Consider the following 20,100-nt stretch of genomic DNA (forward strand, 5'->3'; position numbering starts at 1 on the left):
AGATGAGGGGGCGCGGCTTATTTCTCCCCGTGCAGACCTGCGTCCTCTGCCTTCGCTCCCCGCACGTCTGCACGGGGAGACTGCATGCGGCGCTCTGCAGTATGTATGGAGCGGGCTCCGGATTCCTGCCCGCTCCATACTCTGCAGCCCCCGGCTATTCTCAGTAGCCGGGGGCCGCCGCTAATAGCCAGCATGCGGCGATCGCCGCTGCTGGCTATCAACCCTTTAGATCGCCGCTGTCAAAGCTGACAGCGGCGTCTAAAGGGACATGTGAACGCTCCCTGGTGGGCTAGTGGGGTGGATCGCCAGCGCAGCGCGATCGCAGGGGGGCGATCCACTATGGAGGTAGCCGGAGGACTTACCTCTGCTTCCTCCTGTCCCGGCTCTGTCATTGATAGATCCTGGCTGGACCAGGCTCTATCAATGGATCACAGAGCACACAGATTAATAGAGTTCAATAGAACTATTCGTCTGTCTGAGGAATCTAATGATTCCTCCTATAAGTGTAATAAAGTGTCAAAAAAAAAATAAAAAAAATAAAAGTTTTAATAAAAGTTTGAAAGACACATATTAACCCAGTGGTCTTCAAACTGTGCCCCTCCAGATGTTACAAAACTACAATTCCCAGCATGCCAGGACAGCCGTTGGATGTCCGGGCATGCTGGGAGTTGTAGTTTTGCAACATCTGGAGGGCCAAAGTTTGAAGACCGCTGCATTAACCCCTTCCATGTTAAAAGTTCAAATCACCCCCTTTTCCTATATAAAAACATGTAAACATAATAAAAATAAACATATTCGTTATCGCTTCGTGCATAATTGTACAACCTATTAAAATATAACATTAAGTATCCCGTACGGTAAATGTAAAAAAATACCAAACCACAGATTAAATTTTTATAATATCCCAGAAAAAAAAGTAAAAAAGTGATTAAAAAGTCAGATCAATACCAAAATGGTACCGATACAAAAAACAGATTATGGCGCAAAAAATTAGCCCTCATACAGCCTGGTATGCGGAAAAAAAATAAAGCTACAGGGGTTAAAAAATGGCAATTAAAAAAAATTAGAAAAAGTCCAGAATTAGTAAAACATGACGTAAACTATACAAATCTGGTATTGCGTAATCAGGCGGCCTAAAGTATAAAACTAACATGTTACCTCAACCACAAGATAAATGGCGCAGAAAAGAAAACCACCACATCTGCAAAATTATCTTTTACTATTTCAATTTCACTTCCCTTAATATATATTTATATTTTTTTTTTGGTTCAGAGAAGATGTTATTGAAAAATTAAAAGGTATCATTATAGTAGGTAGTTATGGCTATTATAGGGCGAGGAGGAAAAAACGAGAGCGTAAAAGCGAAAATTGGCCGGACAAGTGGATCGTCATGAGGGACAAGTAGATTTTGCTCCATTTTAGTCCCGTGGACAAGTAGTTTTCTATAAAATTTCCACACCCCTGGGTACTACTCACATATCACCCACAAGCGCTGCCCTCCTGTTTGTTGCGGCCGCTGGCGCCGACACTCTATACCAGTGGTCTTCAATCTCAAGATGTTGCAAAACTACAACTCCCAGCATGCCCGGACAGCCGTTGGCTGTCCGGGCATGCTGGGAGTTGTAGTCTTGCAACATCTGGAGGTCCGCAGGTTGAAGACCACTGCTCTATACTGTATCCTGATCCCCGGGCTGCAAAAGGTAAACAAAATAAACTTTAACTCACCTTCCCTGTCGGTCCGGACCAGCTTCCTAAGGAATCAATATGTAAAGTCCTCCGCTCTATCCCCCTTACCACTGCTCCAGTGCTCCGACCAGAGAGGTGGCGTTCCTCTCCACGTGCAGCAAACAAACAATAGAAGAGGTCCGGCACAATGGTAGCAGGTAAACACAATGGTGCTTTATTCAACATGCAGAATAACATATGGTACAGGAGACAATAGCCTACGCGTTTCGGGCTGTTGAGCCCTTAGTCATGGCATAAAAACATGGTGTAATAATGGACTTATATACACAGATATCCAGTCACATGATCATTAACACACACAGAGAATCAGGATAGACATAAAAAGCGGCATGGATCCAGACATATAATCCACCTATTACATATAAATACCTGGTTACAAAAAGGATATAAAAAAAAGATATATATATATATATAAACACACAGGGTATGTATATGGAAAATCTCCAGCCCTTTCTCAACGGTTTAAATTCAATTATCCATACATAGTACGATATTATGCTACACATATATATATGAATGTGTACAAATACGTGTACACCTATAAATGAACAAACATGTGCATACATATATATGAGGAGGTATAGGAAAAAATAGGAAAAAATAGGGAAATCGGAAAAGAAGCCAACGGGACAAATATCAATGATACACATTAATAGGTAAGTATAAGATCCTGACGTAAATTAAGTCCGTTGGGCTCCCTGGTCCCCAGCATAAACATCCAATAGGACTCACGATTTAATAATAGTCTCCCACTGGAAGAGGAGGAGATCATCTTTTCCGATACCAACCCATTCCAATCACACATTAAGTGGATGGGGAGGTATATAGATGATCTCCTCCTCATCTGGAAAGGGACAGAGAGGGAATTTGCTGAATTTATGAAATTTATAAATTGCAATAACCTTAATCTTTCATTTACGTCTACCTTTTCACACAACAGCATTTCCTTCCTGGATGTGTGCCTATCCACCAGGAATAACAATATCGTGGTGGCTCCATACAGAAAGGAGAATGCGGGGAACTCCATACTACAAGCTAGTTCGTGCCATCCATCACATGTTGTGAATAATATCCCCTTTGGAGAATGGTGTAGGCTTAAACGTAATTGTTCTGAAGAGAGTACTTTTTTGAAAGAATCGGATATACTTTTTGAAAGGTTACAAGAAAGGGGATATAGTGCCTCTGTTCTGAGTAAAGCTAGAGATAAGGCGGCTGCTCTTGACAGATGTACACTTATATCACAAAAGCCCTATAGAAAAAATAAAATACAAAATAATGATTTGGCTCCATATTTCATTACACAATATAGTAAGCAGTATCATAAGATAGGACAAATTATCAGGAGATACCTACCTATATTAGAACAGGACCATATGTTCTGCGATTTATTACAAAATAATGTGAGAATGGTATCCAGAAGGGGACCTTCTTTGGGGACTATCCTTTCTCCAAGCATGTACAATAGTTCCATCCAGAATAGGGGAGATGGGGAAAGTAGATGGTTACGACATATTGGCAATTGGAAATGCGGCCACAATATTTGTGTCACGTGCAAACATATGCATGTGGACAAACATTTCCAATCTTACTATAATAATAAAATCTATCATATGAAGGATTACATTAATTGCAATTCTAAAAATATTATTTATTTAGCTTCTTGTGAATTATGTCATTGCCAATATGTTGGGTGTACCAGCAATACATTAAAAACTAGGATAGGCAGACACATGTCTGATGCGAGAAATGCACTTTCATTTAATATCTCAGCCCTGTCCAGGCATTTTAAAAATACCCATAATGGGAATGTGGATTCCTTGCGGGTTATGGGAATTGAAAAAGTCAAAAGACCTGTTAGAGGAGGAAATATGAGAAGACTATTATTAAATCGTGAGTCCTATTGGATGTTTATGCTGGGGACCAGGGAGCCCAACGGACTTAATTTACGTCAGGATCTTATACTTACCTATTAATGTGTATCATTGATATTTGTCCCATTGGCTTCTTTTCCGATTTCCCTATTTTTTCCTATTTTTTTCCTATACCTCCTCATATATATGTATGCACATGTTTGTTCATTTATAGGTGTACACGTATTTGTACACATTCATATATATATATATGTGTAGCATAATATTGTACAATGTATGGATAATTGAATTTAAACCGTTGAGAAAGGGCTGGAGATTTTCCATATACATACCCTGTGTGTTTATATATATATATATATATATATATATATATATATCCTTTTTATATCCTTTTTGTAACCAGGTATTTATATGTAATAGATGGATTATATGTCTGGATCCATGCCGCTTTTTATGTCTATCCTGATTCTCTGTGTGTGTTAATGATCATGTGACTGGATATCTGTGTATATAAGTCCATTATTACACCATGTTTTTATGCCATGACTAAGGGCTCAACAGCCCGAAACGCGTAGGCTATTGTCTCCTGTACCATATGTTATTCTGCATGTTGAATAAAGCACAGGATTTTACCTGCTACCATTGTGCCGGACCTCTTCTATTGTTTGTTAGCTTCCTAAGGAATGGAACGTCGGGCAGCCATCAGCCTATCACCGGCCGCAGCGATGTTCCGCCTCGGCCGGCGATAGGTTGAGCGCACTGTCATGTAAGAAGCCGGCTTAAGTGGGCTTAGCCTATCACCGGCCGAGGCGGAACATCGCTACGCCCGGTGATAGGATGACGGCTGTCTGACGTTCACATCCCCAGGAAGAGCGCAAGGCCAACGTGGGAACATGCGTTAAAGTTTATTTTTGTTTACCTTTTGCAGCCCGGGCATAGGGATACAGTATAGTGTGTCAGTGCTGACGGCCGCAACATACAGGAGGATGAGGAGGGCAGCGCTTGCGGGTGACGTAGCGCTTGACTAATAATTAATTTGGGGGGGGGGGGGGATACCGTTATATACCGTGGAACCGCCATAAGTTACAAAAATACCGCAATACACATATTTGGTCATACCGCCTTGCCCTAGCCCCAATCTGCCTCTGTTTGCCATTCACAACACCCTGCAGACTACTGCTGAAGCCAGTCATTGGCTCTAGTGTGTCCGGAACATTATAAGGAGAGTGCGTCATCCAGCTAAGTATACAGCGGCACTAGGGCAGACTGGAGTAGTGTCACTGGATGCAACAGATAACATAGTGTAATTGTTATATTACCTGCAGGCAGGCTGTCACTCATTTGCATTCAGGTTTTCATTGCGGTTTTAAAAAAAAAAAAACACTAAAAAAAAAAAAAATCGACCGATTATCGATTTGGCCGATATTATCGGCCGATATTCACGATTTTGGACATTATCGGTATTGCCAATTACCTTGCCGATAATGCCCCGCCCCCCGGCCAGAGACCACCGCCGCTGCCCCATTGCCTCCCCCATCCCCGGTTTTATAATTACCTGTTCCCGAGGCCCGGGGTCTACGCTACTTCTGGCTCCTGCGCCGTCCTGTGTACTGTGCGGCGCAATGACTAGTGGCGTCCTCAACGCGACGTCACCACACAGTGACAGCTCAGGACGCCGCCGGAGCCAGAAGTAGCACGGACCCCAGGAACAGGTAATTATAAAACCGGGGATGGGAGAGGCAATGGGGCAGCGGCGGTGGTGGTTGGACTAGGGAGGACCCCAGGACAGGCAGGGGGAGAGAAGCAGGTGGCGGCGACGGTCTCTGGCCCCGCAAAAGCCGCTGCAGTTCATTGATTTAAATCGCCCGCTTTAAATCATTGATCTGCAGCGGCTTTTGCAGGGCCGGTTGGGGGTGGGTGGAAATAGCCGATAACTTATACCGATATTCCAGTATAAGTTATCGGCTATCGTCCTGAAAGGACACAGATTATCGGTCCTAAAAAATCGATATCGGTCGATCCCTAATGTAAGAGCACCATTATAAGGAGGAACTGTGATGAAAGCTTGATTAATTGGCATATTACGAGCACTGTCTTATTGTAGGATTAAAGAGAACCTGTCATCAGTTTCATGCTGTCTGAACCGCGGGCACCATGAGACAGGGTCAGGCTCCCTTATTACATTGGTGTAGGATTCACTCTGTTATGCTGCAATGTTTCCGATATATCAGTTATTAAACCAGCCAGAATCAGGTGTCAGAGCAATTAGGATGGTCTCCAGCAGTTTAGGGTTTCAATTAAAACTAGCTGAGTACCCGGCGTTGCCCGGTTTTTCCTTCCTAATCCTTTTTGGGTAGGAAAATAAACAAAGGAGGAAGCTTTTGATTTCATATGCCCGACCTCCTATCCCGACCTCCTATTCAGACCTCCTATTCCGACCTCCTATCTCATCCTGCTATCCCGTCCTTGACCTCCAATCCCGTCCTCCTATCCCGACCTCCTATCCCGTCCTCCTATCTTGTCCTACTATCCCGACCTCCTATCCCATCCTCCTATCCCATCCTCCTATCCCATCCTCCTATCCCATCCTCATATCCTGACTCGTAATATGTGTACCAGGTAATGAAATAGCTCCAGCCTAACGGAAATGATATGGGAACATACATTTCCCATTGATTTGCATGGGACTTAAAAAAAAACAAAAAAACCCTGAGCCTCTCAAATGGGGGTAGTTAAGGGTTAAATTAACTATCCTATATTTTAAGTGGACATATAAGTAACATGTGACCAAGTATAATCGAAATATCTCCAGCCGTTTGGAAGTTATGCAGTAACATATATTTCCCATAGACTTGTATGGGACTTTAAACATAAGCCCCGCCCCTGGCAAATGGGGGTGAGTAAGGGTTAAATCACATATCCTATGTTTGTTGTTGACATATAAGTAACATGTGTGCCAAGTTTCATGTTGAGATATATATATATATATATATATATATATATATATATATATGCGAACCAAGAGCTGAGCCATTTATTTCCTTATTTAGTAATAAACAGGACAATGTCAGATAAGAAATATTCAGTGAGTGTTATTGTGGATACCAAAGCCTGGCATTTATTTTTACAGATCGTCATGGGACTATAAGAAGCCCCCACATTTAAACAACAGAAAATCAGAAAAAACATTTGCAGACTCATTTTAGACTTCCTAAGAGGTCTATGGCAGTCGCTCCCAACCCAGTCCTCTAGGCCCACCAACATTATTGGTTTTTTTCCAGCTACTCCATTGGAAAAGAATAGGAAAACAAAGTACAAATTCAGGACTGTTGGTGGTCTTTGAGGACTGGGTTGGGGAAAGGTCTGTAACCAAGGATTATTGTCATAGCCGATTAGTTTGCCGATTATTTCTTCGATTACTTTGATAGTGTTTTGAAGGATTAACAGGGGAGAAAAAGAGGGGATAGTATCTGAAGGGTTAACAGGGGAGCAATAAGTGGGACATCACCTGAAGGGATAAATTATGAGCCGGAGCCTCGATGCAGGGAAGAAGGTGCGGTTCACTGACCTTAGAGATGGCCGTTCTCCCTGAACCAGTAAAATCTGTCAATGCCGGGAGAATCGGGAATGGAGCTTCTGGCAGGTGCCAGGACCAAAGGCTTATTGTGACTGGAGGCACCGAGGACAAGGAGGCAACACTCAGTGATGGTGCTGGTATCGGACTCCAGGCTGTGGTGTCCGTGCTTGAAGGGGTACTCCGATGGAATTTTATTTTTTTTATCAACTGGTGCCAGAAAGTTAAAGAGATTTGTAAATTACTTCTAATAAACTATCTTAATCCTTCCAGTGCTTATTAGCTACTGAATACTACAGAGGAAATTATTTTCTTTTTGGAACACAGAGCTCTCTGCTGACATCATGACCACATTGCTCTCTGCTGACACCTCTGTCCATTTTAAGACCTTTCCAGAGTAGAAGAAAACCCCCATAGAAAACATATGCTGCTCTGGACAGTTCCTAAAATGGACAGAGATGTCAGCAGAGAGCACCGTGGTCCAAAAAGAAAATAATTTCCTCTCTAGAATTCAGCAGCTAATAAGTACTGGAAGGATTAAGATTTTTTAATAGAAGTAATTTACAAATCTCTAACTTTCTGGCACCAGTTGATTTAAGTACCCCTTTAAAGGTAGGCCGCAGTGGTAACAAGCCTGCAGTGTCTTTAAAAAAAAAGGCACACAGAGGGTAAGGGGAGGCTGAGGGGGATATGTAGGGGCAGACTGAGGCAGGAAAAGAGGTAGAACTAAAAGGTATACTATTGGTTGTAGGTAACACCCCTAATGGCCGAGAAAGCGACAAATCAATAATAGAAATGTATTTTAACCGATTAGATTAGTGTTTCCCAACCAGTGTGCCTCCAGCTGTTGCAAAACTACAACTCCCAGCATGCCCAGACAGCCAAAGGCTGTCTGGGCATGCTGGGAGTTGTAGTTTTGCAACAGCTGGAGGCACACTGGTTGGGAAACACTGGGTTAGATTGATTAATCGGTGCAGTCCTAGTTGTGGACTACTGCCAAACACTACTAGGTAAGTCTGTAATGTGGCTGCAAATCATATTTTCTAATTCACTGATTTTATTGTGGTGCTTCTTATAGTCCGACGACAATAAGGGGAGATTTATCAAAACCTGTCCAGAGGAAACGTTGCCCAGTTGCCCCTAGCAACCAATCAGCTCCCTTCTTTCATTTTAAACAAGGCCTCTGCAAAGTGAAAGAAGCGATCTGATTGGTTGCTACGGGCAACGTTTCCTCTGGACAGGTTTTGATGAATCTCTCCCAATCTGTATAAATATTTGGCAGGCTGTCATATCCACAATGATATTCATTGCTAGGGTACTGGAGATAAAATGCGAGCTTTCCTCATAGTCTAGTATAATGGTCTCCAAACTGGGGCCCTTCAGAGGTTACAAAACTACAACGCCCAGCCATTGGCTGTCTGGGCATGCTGGGAGATGTCATTTTGCAACATCTGGAGGTCCACAGTTTGGAGACAACTGGTCTAGTAGAAAAAGTTACCCATACACCTTTAGTAGCTGTTGGTTTCACTTTCATTTAGTCGACAGCTAACTCTCTGGTTTCTCCTAGGCACATGAATATTTAACATGGACAAAAATGTTTGTGTCTGAATGGGGAGAGGGGTGGCAAGCCACTGCCAGAACAGCTCTGGCGGCGGCTTATCTCTACAAACACAAAAGAGTCAGGTAGTTGATATCCAATCAGTTCTAAGGAGTTGAAATAAGAAAAGGAAGGCACCTCATTTTTGGCTGAATACTACAGCTTTCAGCTATGTTATGTGTTTAATTTCTCTATTTTACCCCTTCATTCACTCTTATTGCGTGTATATATGCCTGTTTGATTAGGTACTAATGCGACTTTTAGGCTGGGTAGTATTTTCGTCAGTAATTTTATAGAAACCCAGGAATGGAACTGACTCAGAGAAAACTACAATGGAAAGATTTGCATCTTTTTCTGTGTTTTGGTAAAAATACTAACCAAAATACTACTGGGGACTTTATGAACCCAGTACTACAGATGAGCGAATTTACAGTAAATTTGATTCGTCACGAACTTCTCGGCTCGGCAGTTGATAACTTATCCTGCATAAATGAGTTCAGCTTTCAGGTGCTTCCATGGGCTGGAAAAGGTGGATACAGTCCTAGGAGACTCTTTCCTAGGACTGTATCCACCTTTTCCAGCCCACCGGAGCACCTGAAAGCTGAACTAATTTATGCAGGATAAGCTATCAACTGCCGAGCCGAGAAGTTCGTGACGAATCGAATTTACTGTAAGTTCGCTCATCTCTACCCAGTACGTTTGGATTCATGTATAAAAAAGTTGCAAATAAAAAAAAACAAATTAAAATTAATAAATAAAAATTACAACAACTTTACAGCTCACTCGACAAGTGGTTGGGACTTAGTGTCAAGTGAGCGGGGCTTCATTGAAAGGGGTGTGGCCTCCAATACCCAGAGATTTTACGAAAACTTTCACCTACAAGCATGCATATGTTTTAGCTGAAATCTACGCTAGCTCCATGCTGGTGCAGATGTCAGTTACACAGGGCAGCCATAGATGTGCCAGATTTGGGGGTATTTCTGCGGTAGTGTAAAACATAACACAGCCATACTTACCTACTCCTGGTCCTCCGAAGCTCCCGTTTGGTCCACAATCTTTTGTCTTCTTCCTGCTTTCAAGACGAGCGCTTAGTACAGGATCTGCTGGCTCAGCCAATTACCGGCAACAGTGGTATGTCGCCTCCCTAGTGATTGGTTGATTGGTCAGGACCTGCAAAAAGCGCTTGTCTTGGAAGCAGACTGAACAAGAGCTTCAGGGGACCAGAGCTAGGCAAGTATAGCTTTTTTTTTTCTAGAGCCCAGCACCATGTCATTTTAATGCTAGCACTGGAATACTCCTAGGAATATTTGCTGCTGCATATTTTTCTACCCATTGAAGTCAATGCGCGGCTAATTTTGCTACCCAGTAACTCCAATGGTTAGGAAAATACACAGCAGCAAATCCGCAGAAAAACACAGCACATGAATTTTTACACACACAGCAAATTTTCTGTATTTTTCTGCAGCTGATTTTGCAACCCATTGACTTCAATGGGTAGGAAAATATGCAGCAGAATACAGCACGTGTGACCCTACCCTTAGGGTCTATTCTCATATACAGTATCTTGCACACATTTGATGCGCAGGATTTGAAGCTGCAGATTTGATGCTGTATTTAGTTTACATTAAAATCTACAGCATAAAATCTGCAGCTTTAAATCTAGCGCATCAAATATGTCCAGGATACCGTACATGTGCATACACCCTTAAGAGGCGTACACCACAGATAGTGGCAACAAACAGTTTTTCTTTTTGATCTTTACGTGAATATTCTGCAGAATTCTTAAGTTTCTTGCCATATAATTAGAATTTTTGTAGACGTACAAATTGTCACGTCTACAGAATTACGATGTTAAAGAATGAAGCTATGATAATATGCTGCAGGCCATTACATCCATCCATTGGTCTCTCTCTGTTCACACCACCATCAAGCTTTCAGTTGTTCTGCCCTGTCATAAGAGCAGGAAAGTGACAATGATGGAGTGTCAGATCTGTCAAGGAATGACCTTCAACATCACTGACTAATAATGGTGTACAGGGTCATGGAAAGAAGAATAGCACACAGAATGCGCTCTATTCTTTCTGTCAAATATGACAGAACTGGCATTGGAGGTTATAAACAGAGCCTCTAATGGTCGTGTGAGCATAGCCTTATTTATCTACAGAAGACTTTCTTCCACTGAAGGTTAAAGGGGTACATTGGCCCTATGACATCTTATCCCCTATCCAAAGGATAGGGGGGTAAAGATGTCTGATTTTGCGGGGTCCGGCCGTTGGTGACCCCCCGCAATCTCTCCTGCAGACACCCACCTGTGGTAGCTGCACAGAGCAATGTTCGCTCCATGTCTTTAGGGTCACAACTACGGGCGGGACCCCCGTGATCAGACATCTTATCTGATAAGATATCTTAGGGCCAGAGTACCCCCTTTAAATACTCTAGCTGTACATACAAGAAAGATCACTCAAGTGAGCGCATGCTGTTTTCATACCTCCCATAGACTGTTAATGAAAAATGACTGCCCCTTTAAAGGGGTACTCCCCTGGAAAAATTTTTTTTTATCAACTGGTTCTAGAAAGTTAAACAGATTTGTAAATTACTTCTATTAAAAAATCTTAATCCTTCCAGTACTTATCAGCTGCTGTTATGATCCATAGGAAGTTATTTTCCTATAGAATTTCCTTTCTGCCTGACCACAGTGCTCTCTGCTGACACCTCTGTCCATTTTAGGAACTGTCCAAAGCAGGATAGGTTTTCTATGAGGATTTGCTCCTACTCTGGACAGTTCTTAAAATGGACAGAGGTGTCAGCAGAGAGCACTGTGGTCAGACAAAAAGGAAATTCAAAAAGAAAATAACTTCTTGTGGATCATAACAGCAGCTGATAAATACTGGAAGGATTAAGATTTTTTTAATAGAAGTCATTTACAAATCTGTTTAACTTTCTGGCACCAGTTGATTTAAACAAAAAATTTTCCAGTGAAGTAACCCTTTAGGGGCCAACTATATACTGAGAACTAGGGATGGCTGGAAGTCCTCTTGGTAGTTGGATCCCTCACTGATCAGGCATAAAAAATGGACCCGATAAATATCTACAGTGAAAAAACATTTTAACTATGAAAAACTGACCTACAGCATCCATTCAATTCCAGCTGCCATGATGGTTTTACATAAAGAGAGAGGAAAAAAGAAAGAGGGAAATTGCGCCCCTAGTGAAGAACGTTTAAAAATTGAGTTTACACGTATTCAAGGTTAAACTCACCGGAGGGCATTGCGCTCAGGGCACAACACCTAAAAAGTGTGGTATGGTAACAATTCCCAGGTCCGCAGCCTCAGTCCTCTGGTAGCAGACACGCTGTCCCAGTGTAGCGTAATAGCAGGTATTGGAAGAAAATGTGGACGAATTTTGGCGCTGGAACTCTGGATATTAAGAAAATCAGGAACACATCCGCATTCCTTTCAGAGGCTTTATTGTGAATACATAAGCTACGCGTTTCTGGTCCGAACCGGACTCTTCATCAGGCAAGGTATATGATATACCTTGCCTGACGAAGGGTCCGGTTCGGACCAGAAACGCGTAGCTTATGTATTCACAATAAAGCCTCTGAAAGGAATGCGGATGTGTTCCTGACTTTCTTAATATCCAGAGTTGCAGCGCCAAAATTCGTCCACATTTTCTTCCAATACCTGCTATTATGATGGTTTTACAGGTAATGAACCACTACTACTCAATGGCTCTGGGGCCTCAGGGCCCTGCTGGGAGCTTCAGAATCTACTGTTCACAGGATGTCATAAAACATGGGTATAAATGTACTTACCTCTGAAACTTCTGTTACAAGGGCCCCAACACTCGTATAGTAAAATGGATAAAGAATTGCTGGGAGTGGAAACAATATCAAGATGCCCAGGAGGCCGAGAATAAAATTGTGCCAGACTCCTATAACAGATGCAACAAGAAAAATGAAAAAAAAAAAAAAAAAAAAAAAAGTTATATACAGAGGGAATTTATTTAAAAGAAAAATTATCTGTGCACATCATAAAACATGTAGGACTATGCTAGTGTTTCCCAACCAGTGTGCCTCCAGCTGTTGCAAAACTACAACTCCCAGCATGCCCGGACAGCCTTTGGCTGTCTGGGCATGCTGGGAGTTGTAGTTTTGCAACAGCTGGAGGCACACTGGTTGGGAAACACTGGAATATGCAGTCCTATCACCAACCGTATATAAATAAATACTAATAAATAAGAAGGTTCCTAAACTTTTATTTGCCTTGTAAACCTAATAGTTCAAGCCATACATGGGAAACATTGCAAAACAAACCCTTGAGAAGTAGGGGAAGTTAAAAGGGGTACTCCACTGGAAAACATTTCCTTTTAAATCGACTGGTGCCAGGAAGTTAAACAGATTTGTAAATGACTTCTATTAAAAAATCCCAATCCTTCCAGTACTTATCAGCTGTTGTATAACACACAGGAAATTCTTTTCTTTTTGAATTTCCTTTCTGTCTGACCACAGTGCTCTCTGCTGACACCTCTATCCACGTCAGGAACTGTCCAGAGCAAAAAAAGGTTTGCTATGGGGATTTTCTCCTGCTCTTGACAGTTCCTGACATGGACAGAGGTGTCAGTAGAGAGCACTGTGGTCAGACAGAAAGGAAATTAAAAAAGAAAAGAACTTCCTGTGTATTATATAACAGCTGATAAGTAGTGGAAGGATTGGGATTTTTTAATAGAAGTCATTTACAAATCTGTTTAACTTTCTGGCACCAGTTGATTTAAAAGAAAATGTTTTCCAATGGAGTACCCTTGTAAGAGAGGAGACTAAGTATTTCCCATTTGAAGCAGGCACATAGTATAGATCGTTATCATAGTAGCAGAGTACCTGCCCGGTCTTCCTACCTAAACCTTGTGGGAGAGGAAAAGCAACAATGAAGCTGTTGTCCTCATATCCCAATCTCATCTCCCGTAAACCCAACTCCCCTTCAGGTGAGGAGATGTACCGGAAGACCCATAGATTTGCACCCACTCTTGAATAAGGTGGTGGGTTAGGGTTAATTGAACATTAAACTTTACTATATTTTTATTTGATATATACCGTATTTATCTGCATATAACACACACTTTTTAGGCTAAAATTTTTAGCCTAAAGTCTACCTGCGTGTTATACGCCGATAGGCTGCTGCAGTTCAATGACCCCGGCAACAGGTAATTATATACCCGGGGATGGGGGAGGTAACGGGGTAGCGGCGCCAGCATTGGGTGCCGCTGCCCCTTCTCTCCCCCTGGCTAACGGCGCCGCTGCCCCATTGCCGGAGCCGCTTCTCTCCCCCTGGCTATCGGCGCCGGCAATGGGGCGGCGGCACCGATAGTCAGGGGGAGAGAACGGGCAGCGGCGCAGATAGCCAGCGGGAGAGAAGCGGAAGCAGCAGGGCTCTAGACCCCAGGAAAGGCAGGGGGAGAGAAGCGGGCAGCGACGGCCCCTCTCCCCCTGCCTTTCCTGGGGGTGCATCGGGGTATACGCATGCACACACGCACCCTCATTTTACCAAGGATATTTGGGTAAAAAACTTTTTTTACCCAAATATCCTTGGTATAATGAGGGTGCGTGTTATAGGCCGGTGCGTGGTATACCCCGATAAATACGGTAAGTAACTTGCACCAATTTTCATTAATATATCTCCAGCCATTTGGAAGTTAACATACATACACACACACAAATAAATTTATATATATATATATATATATATATATATATATATATATATATATATACACACACACACACACACACATATATACACTAGCATAGTACCCGGCGCTGCCCGGTTTTTCCTTCCTAATCCTTGTTATGGAGGAAAACCAACAGAGGAAGCTTTTGACTTCATATTCCATCCTCATATATTGTGGTCATATCCCAACCCCATATCCCGACCTCCTATCCCGTCCTCCTATCTCGACCTCCCATGCCGACCTGTAATATGTGTACCAGGTATTGAAATATCTCCAGCCGCACGGAAGTTATGTGGGAACATACATTTCCCATTGATTTGCATGGGACTTTAAACAAAAATCCCAGCCCTCACAAATGGGGGTAGTGAAGGGTTAAATTAACTATCCTATATTTTAAGTAGACATATAAGTAACATGTGACCAAGTATTATTGAAATATCTCCTGCCGTTTTAAAGTCATGCAGTAACATATATTTCCCATAGACTTGTATGGGACTTTAAACAATAACCCCGCCCCTGGCAAATGGGGGTGAGTAAGGGTTAAATCACCTATCCCATGTTTGTTGTTGACATATAAGTAACATGTGTGCCAAGTTTCATGTTAATATCTTTAGCTGTTTGGACGTGATGCTGGAACATACACACATACATACATACATACACGTTGAGTTATATAATATATATATATATATATATATATATATATATATATATATATATATATATATATATATATGGCACAAAGCAAAGAATAAGGAATTAGTTAACACGGGCCCCTAAAATATGGCAATCTGCATATCAGCAGTCCATTACAGTATTACTAAAATATGACAGATCCTCACTTTCTTCGGTACGGAGTTAGTATGCCACCTAGTGGCCATAATTGAGCATAGCTAAAAGAATAATACCTTCCTGAATCAGTTGACTAAAAATTCTCTTAGAGCATTGAACAAATTCCCCCGCTCCCATCTGCAGTGACATTTCCCCCCTAGGGGTTCTTACATATACCTAGAAGCATCAGTATGTATGACAGACGACTGAAACACCACTGCACATGCAAGACCACCAAAATGCATTGCCACGGGACACATGGTGGGCAATTAAATGATATTTCAATAGCGCAGTCTCAAAAATAGATGGACATAAACATTTTTTATTTGTGCATCTGTTTAGCATTTTGTAGGTTCATGGATAAAGCCCTTTAAAGTAATCTTGTCAGCAGTTTTGATCCCCGCTCTCCGCCATATTGACACTACTAGACAGGAGTTGGGAGAATAGGGTTAGGCACCGCTATGTTTGCCATCATTCATTTGTTGGCAGCTACCCTTCCCAAACTCCTCCCCATCACTCTTGATTGACATCTGGAAAAAAAAAGCTGATGGCATTCAAGAGGGGATCGCATTAACATCTTGATTTTAGGATCTGTAGAGTTCATAAGATTCTATCTTTGAAAGTTATATAGAATCATATATCAAGACCAGAGCTTTCCAAACTTATCATGTTTGTGACATCATCTTTAGACAGTCTGGTGACACACTCCTCGCCATACCACCAACTGCGCACTGCTTGTTCTACAACGCAATGCAATTCCAGTATAAGCAGTAGAATTGTGACTACCGCCCTGTGCCATTTCATTTCCCCCTTCATCACCCCCCCAGTGCCATTTTATTTCCCCCCTCATCACCCCCCTGTGCCATTTAATCCCCCAATCACCCCTGTGCCATTTCACCCTCCCCCTTTATTATCCCTCTGTGCCATTTCATTCCCTCCCCTTCATCCCCCCTGTGCCATTTCATCCCTTCCCCCCCCATTAGCCTGTGCCATTTCATCCCCCCCCCCCCATCATCCCCTGTGCCATTTCATCCCCCCCATCATCCCCTATGCCATTTCACCCCCCCCCCCTCATCCCCTGTGCCATTTCATCCCCAAATCACCCTCTGTGCCATTTTATCCCCCCCTTCATCAGCCCCTATGCCATTTCATTCCCCCCTTTATTATCCCTCTGTGACATTTCATTGCCCTCCCCTTCATCCCCCCTGTGCCATTTCATCCCCCCCATCATCCCCTGTGCCATTTCATCCCTCCCCATCATCCCCTGTGCCATTTCATCCCCCCCATCATCCCCTGTGCCATTTCATCCCTCCCCATCATCCCCTGTGCCATTTCATCCCCCCCCCCATCATCCCCTGTGCCATTTCATCCCCCCCCCATCATCCCCTGTTCCATTTCATCCCCCCCATCATCCCCTGTGCCATTTCATCCCCCCCCCATCATCCCCTGTGCCATTTCATCCCCCCCCCCCATCATCCCCTGTGCCATTTCATCCCCCATCATCGCCTGTGCCATTTCATCCCCCTCCCTATCATCCCCTGTGCCATTTCATCCCCCCCCCCATCATCGCCTGTGCCATTTCATCTGCCCCCTATCATCCCCTGTGCCATTTCATCCCCCAATCACCCTCTGTGCCATTTTATCCCCCCCCCTTCATCAGCCCCTATGCCATTTCATTCCCCACTTTATTATCCCTCTGTGCCATTTCATTCCCCTCCCCTTCATCCCCCCTGTGCCATTTCATCCCCCCCTATCATCCCCTGTGCCATTTCATCCCCCCTCCATCATCCCCTGTGCCATTTCATCCCCCCTCCATCATCCCCTGTGCCATTTCATCCCCCCCTCATCACCGCCTGTGCCATTTCATCCCCCTCCCCCATCATCGCCTGTGCCATTTCATCCCCCTCCCCCATCATCGCCTGTGCCATTTCATCCCCATCCCCCATCATCGCCTGGGCCATTTCATCTGCCCCCTCTCATTCCCTGTGCCATTTCATCCCCCCCTCCATCATCCTCTGTGCCATTTCATTCCCTGCTTCATTAACCTCTGTGCCATTTCATCCTACCCCTGTGCTATTTCCTCCACCTCTTCATTCCCCCTATGCCATTTCATTACCCCAAATTGATCCTCCCTGTGGCAATTTATTCACCCCATTTCCCCCCACCCCTTGATCTGCCCTGTGCAATTTACCGCCCCTTCCCCCCCCTATGCCATTTCATCCTCCTCCCCTTTGTCATCTCCTATACCACATCTTTCCTCCCCTTGATCCTCCCGTGCCATTTCATTGCCCCTTTTTTCACCCCCTGTGCACATCACCCCTCCCCCACTGTTCCACTTCATTTGCTCCTTTATCCACCCTGAGCAATTTCAATTCTTCCCCCTTTACCACACATGATTTCCTCTACCCTTCTCCCTTTGTGCCATTGCATTTCTTACCTGGCCTGTGTTCCTTGATGCGCTCCTACAGACTCAGGTGCAGGGACCCTGATGAGTGGTGTCCTCCAAGCGGCACTGACTAGTAATGTCCGCCTGCTTCGCTCCTTGGCATGACGTCAGTGCCGGCAGCAGGCTAGTCACTCGTCAGGGTCGGCACCACGGCTGCTCACAGATTTAAAATGGTCACGCCCCATGCTGCTTATCTTGAACAGGCATCCGATGCTGCAACCACCTTATAGGGGTATTCCGGGTTTATACATCTTATCCCCTATCCTAAAAACATAGACATGAATGGAGGGGCGTGGTGTCACTAGGGGAGGCATGACAGTGACATCACGTCCCCGTTTCGTAAGCAGCGTCTGGCACAAAATGCCGGGGGCTGCACAGAGATCGTGGGAGTCCCCAGCGGCAGGACCCCTGCGATCATACATCTTATCCCCTATCCTTTGGATAGAGGATAAGATGTATAAACCTGGAATACCCCTTTAAATCAGTGAGTATCGGTGGCTGATGCTGTACGACCAAATGATCCCATGACATACATACATACTAGTTGCAGCACCTAGCCTAAATCTAGACTGACCCATTGACTTCTATTGATGCATCATATCCAACACACCCACTCATTTTGGTCTGCTTAAATTTTTTGCCTGTTTTGTTGTGTGCAAAATCATGGGGGTAGGGGGACATTTATCAAGTTACAAACAGCCTTACCTAAGCAAATTTCAATTTTCACTTTGCAGTGGTCACGAATTTATGATGTGCGAAAGTCGCAAAGCCCTTACAAAAAGTCGCAAGTGTGCTCCAGGTTTTGCTTATCGACATGGAGTTCAAAGCTCTGATAAGTGAGCAAATTTAAGAAGTCGCCAAAAATTTTTTGTTTTGCTTATGTGCTCTAAATTTATCAACCCCCTGTGATATGTATGATAAACATGTCGCACATAAGCAAAACTAAAGCAAAAAAAAAAAATGCCTTCGGAATTTGTTTACCAAAGCAACAATGATAAATGTTCTTCCCTATTCTTCGTCCTAATTTTTTATTTTATTTTTACTGAACTCCTAATGGTAAATAAAAAATATTTCTGATTTCTAAAGTTTTTATGTTTAATTTGTCATTAAAAAAGCTTCCACTAGGTGTCTCCCTACTTGTCCAGAGCACATTTCCCCTCATCGCTTGCACAGACTTTGGACTCCAGCTGGCCTGGCAGGATTTACCATATACTCTAGTATAAGCTGACCCGAATATAAGCCGAGGCCCCTAATTTCACCCCAAAAACCCAGGAAGAAAAAAAAATAAAAAATAAAGTTATTGACTCGAGTATAAGCCTAGAGTGGGAAATAAATAATCCCGCCTGTCATCATCCAGACCCCCGTCATTAACACAGTCATCATCATCATCATCATCTGTCATCATCCCCCCCTTCATCATTACCCTGTCATCATCCCACACCACCCCCTTCATCATCACCGCTTGTCAATGTCCGATTTAACAGTGGTCTTCAACCTGCGGACCTCCAGATGTTCCAAAGCTACAACTCCCAGCATGCCCGGACAGCCATCAGCTGTCCGGGTATGCTGGGAGTTGTAGTTTTGAAACATCTGGAGGTCTGCAGGTTGAAGACCACTGCCCGGGCCTTCGTCATCATCCAGCCCCCCATCCCCCTTTAGTTTTGTACTCACCTACGCTCGGCAGGACGTTCGGGTGAGCTGGTACGGGCCATCTGTGCTGCAGGACCGTTCGGTGGGGAGGGATAGTCGTTCCGGGCTGTCCATCTTCACCTGGGGGGCCTCTTCTCCGTCCTTCGCGCCTGGTCCCGGAATAATGACGTTGCCTTGACGACGACGCACAGGGACGCAACGTCCCTGTGCGTCGTCATCAAGGCAACGTCATTATTCCGGGCGCGAAGAAGAAGCCCCCCCCCCTGGTGAAGATGGACAGCCCGGAACGACTATCCCTTGCCACCGGACGGTCCTGCAGCACAGATGTCCCGGACCAGCTCACCCGAACGTCCCGCCGAGCGGAGGAGAGTAGAAAACTAAAGGGGGGATGGGGGGGCTGGATGATGACGAAGGCCCGGGCAGTGGTCTTCAACCTGCGAACCTCCAGATGTTTCAAAACTACAACTCCCAGCATGCCCGGACAGCCGATGGCTGTCCGGGCATGCTGGGAGTTGTAGTTTTGAAACATCTGGAGTTCCGCAGGTTGAAGACCACTAAGGGTGGAGAGTTCGCTCGAGTATAAGCCGAGGGGGGTGTTTTCAGCACAAAAAACTCGGCTTATACTCTAGTATATACGGTACTCCTACTCTGGAGAGTTCCT

General features: G+C 44.0%; 1 protein-coding gene across 2 annotated transcripts in view; it reads right to left on the reverse strand.

Moving 5' to 3' along the window:
- The window catches only part of MBTPS2 (membrane bound transcription factor peptidase, site 2), a 76,251-nt gene that overhangs the window by 32,856 nt on the left and 23,295 nt on the right, over window positions 1-20,100 (reverse strand). For both annotated transcript variants that reach the window (XR_008888973.1, XM_056558605.1), the window contains exon 6: window positions 12,603-12,721. Coding sequence is in view for 1 of the 2 variants with exons in the window: in XM_056558605.1 (XP_056414580.1) it covers window positions 12,603-12,721 (119 nt within the window). In the remaining variant the exon portion in view is untranslated. The remainder of the gene's footprint in view (window positions 1-12,602; window positions 12,722-20,100) is intronic.

The sequence above is a fragment of the Hyla sarda genome, chromosome 2, assembly GCF_029499605.1.
Source record: "Hyla sarda isolate aHylSar1 chromosome 2, aHylSar1.hap1, whole genome shotgun sequence".
Lineage (NCBI taxonomy): Eukaryota > Metazoa > Chordata > Amphibia > Anura > Hylidae > Hyla > Hyla sarda.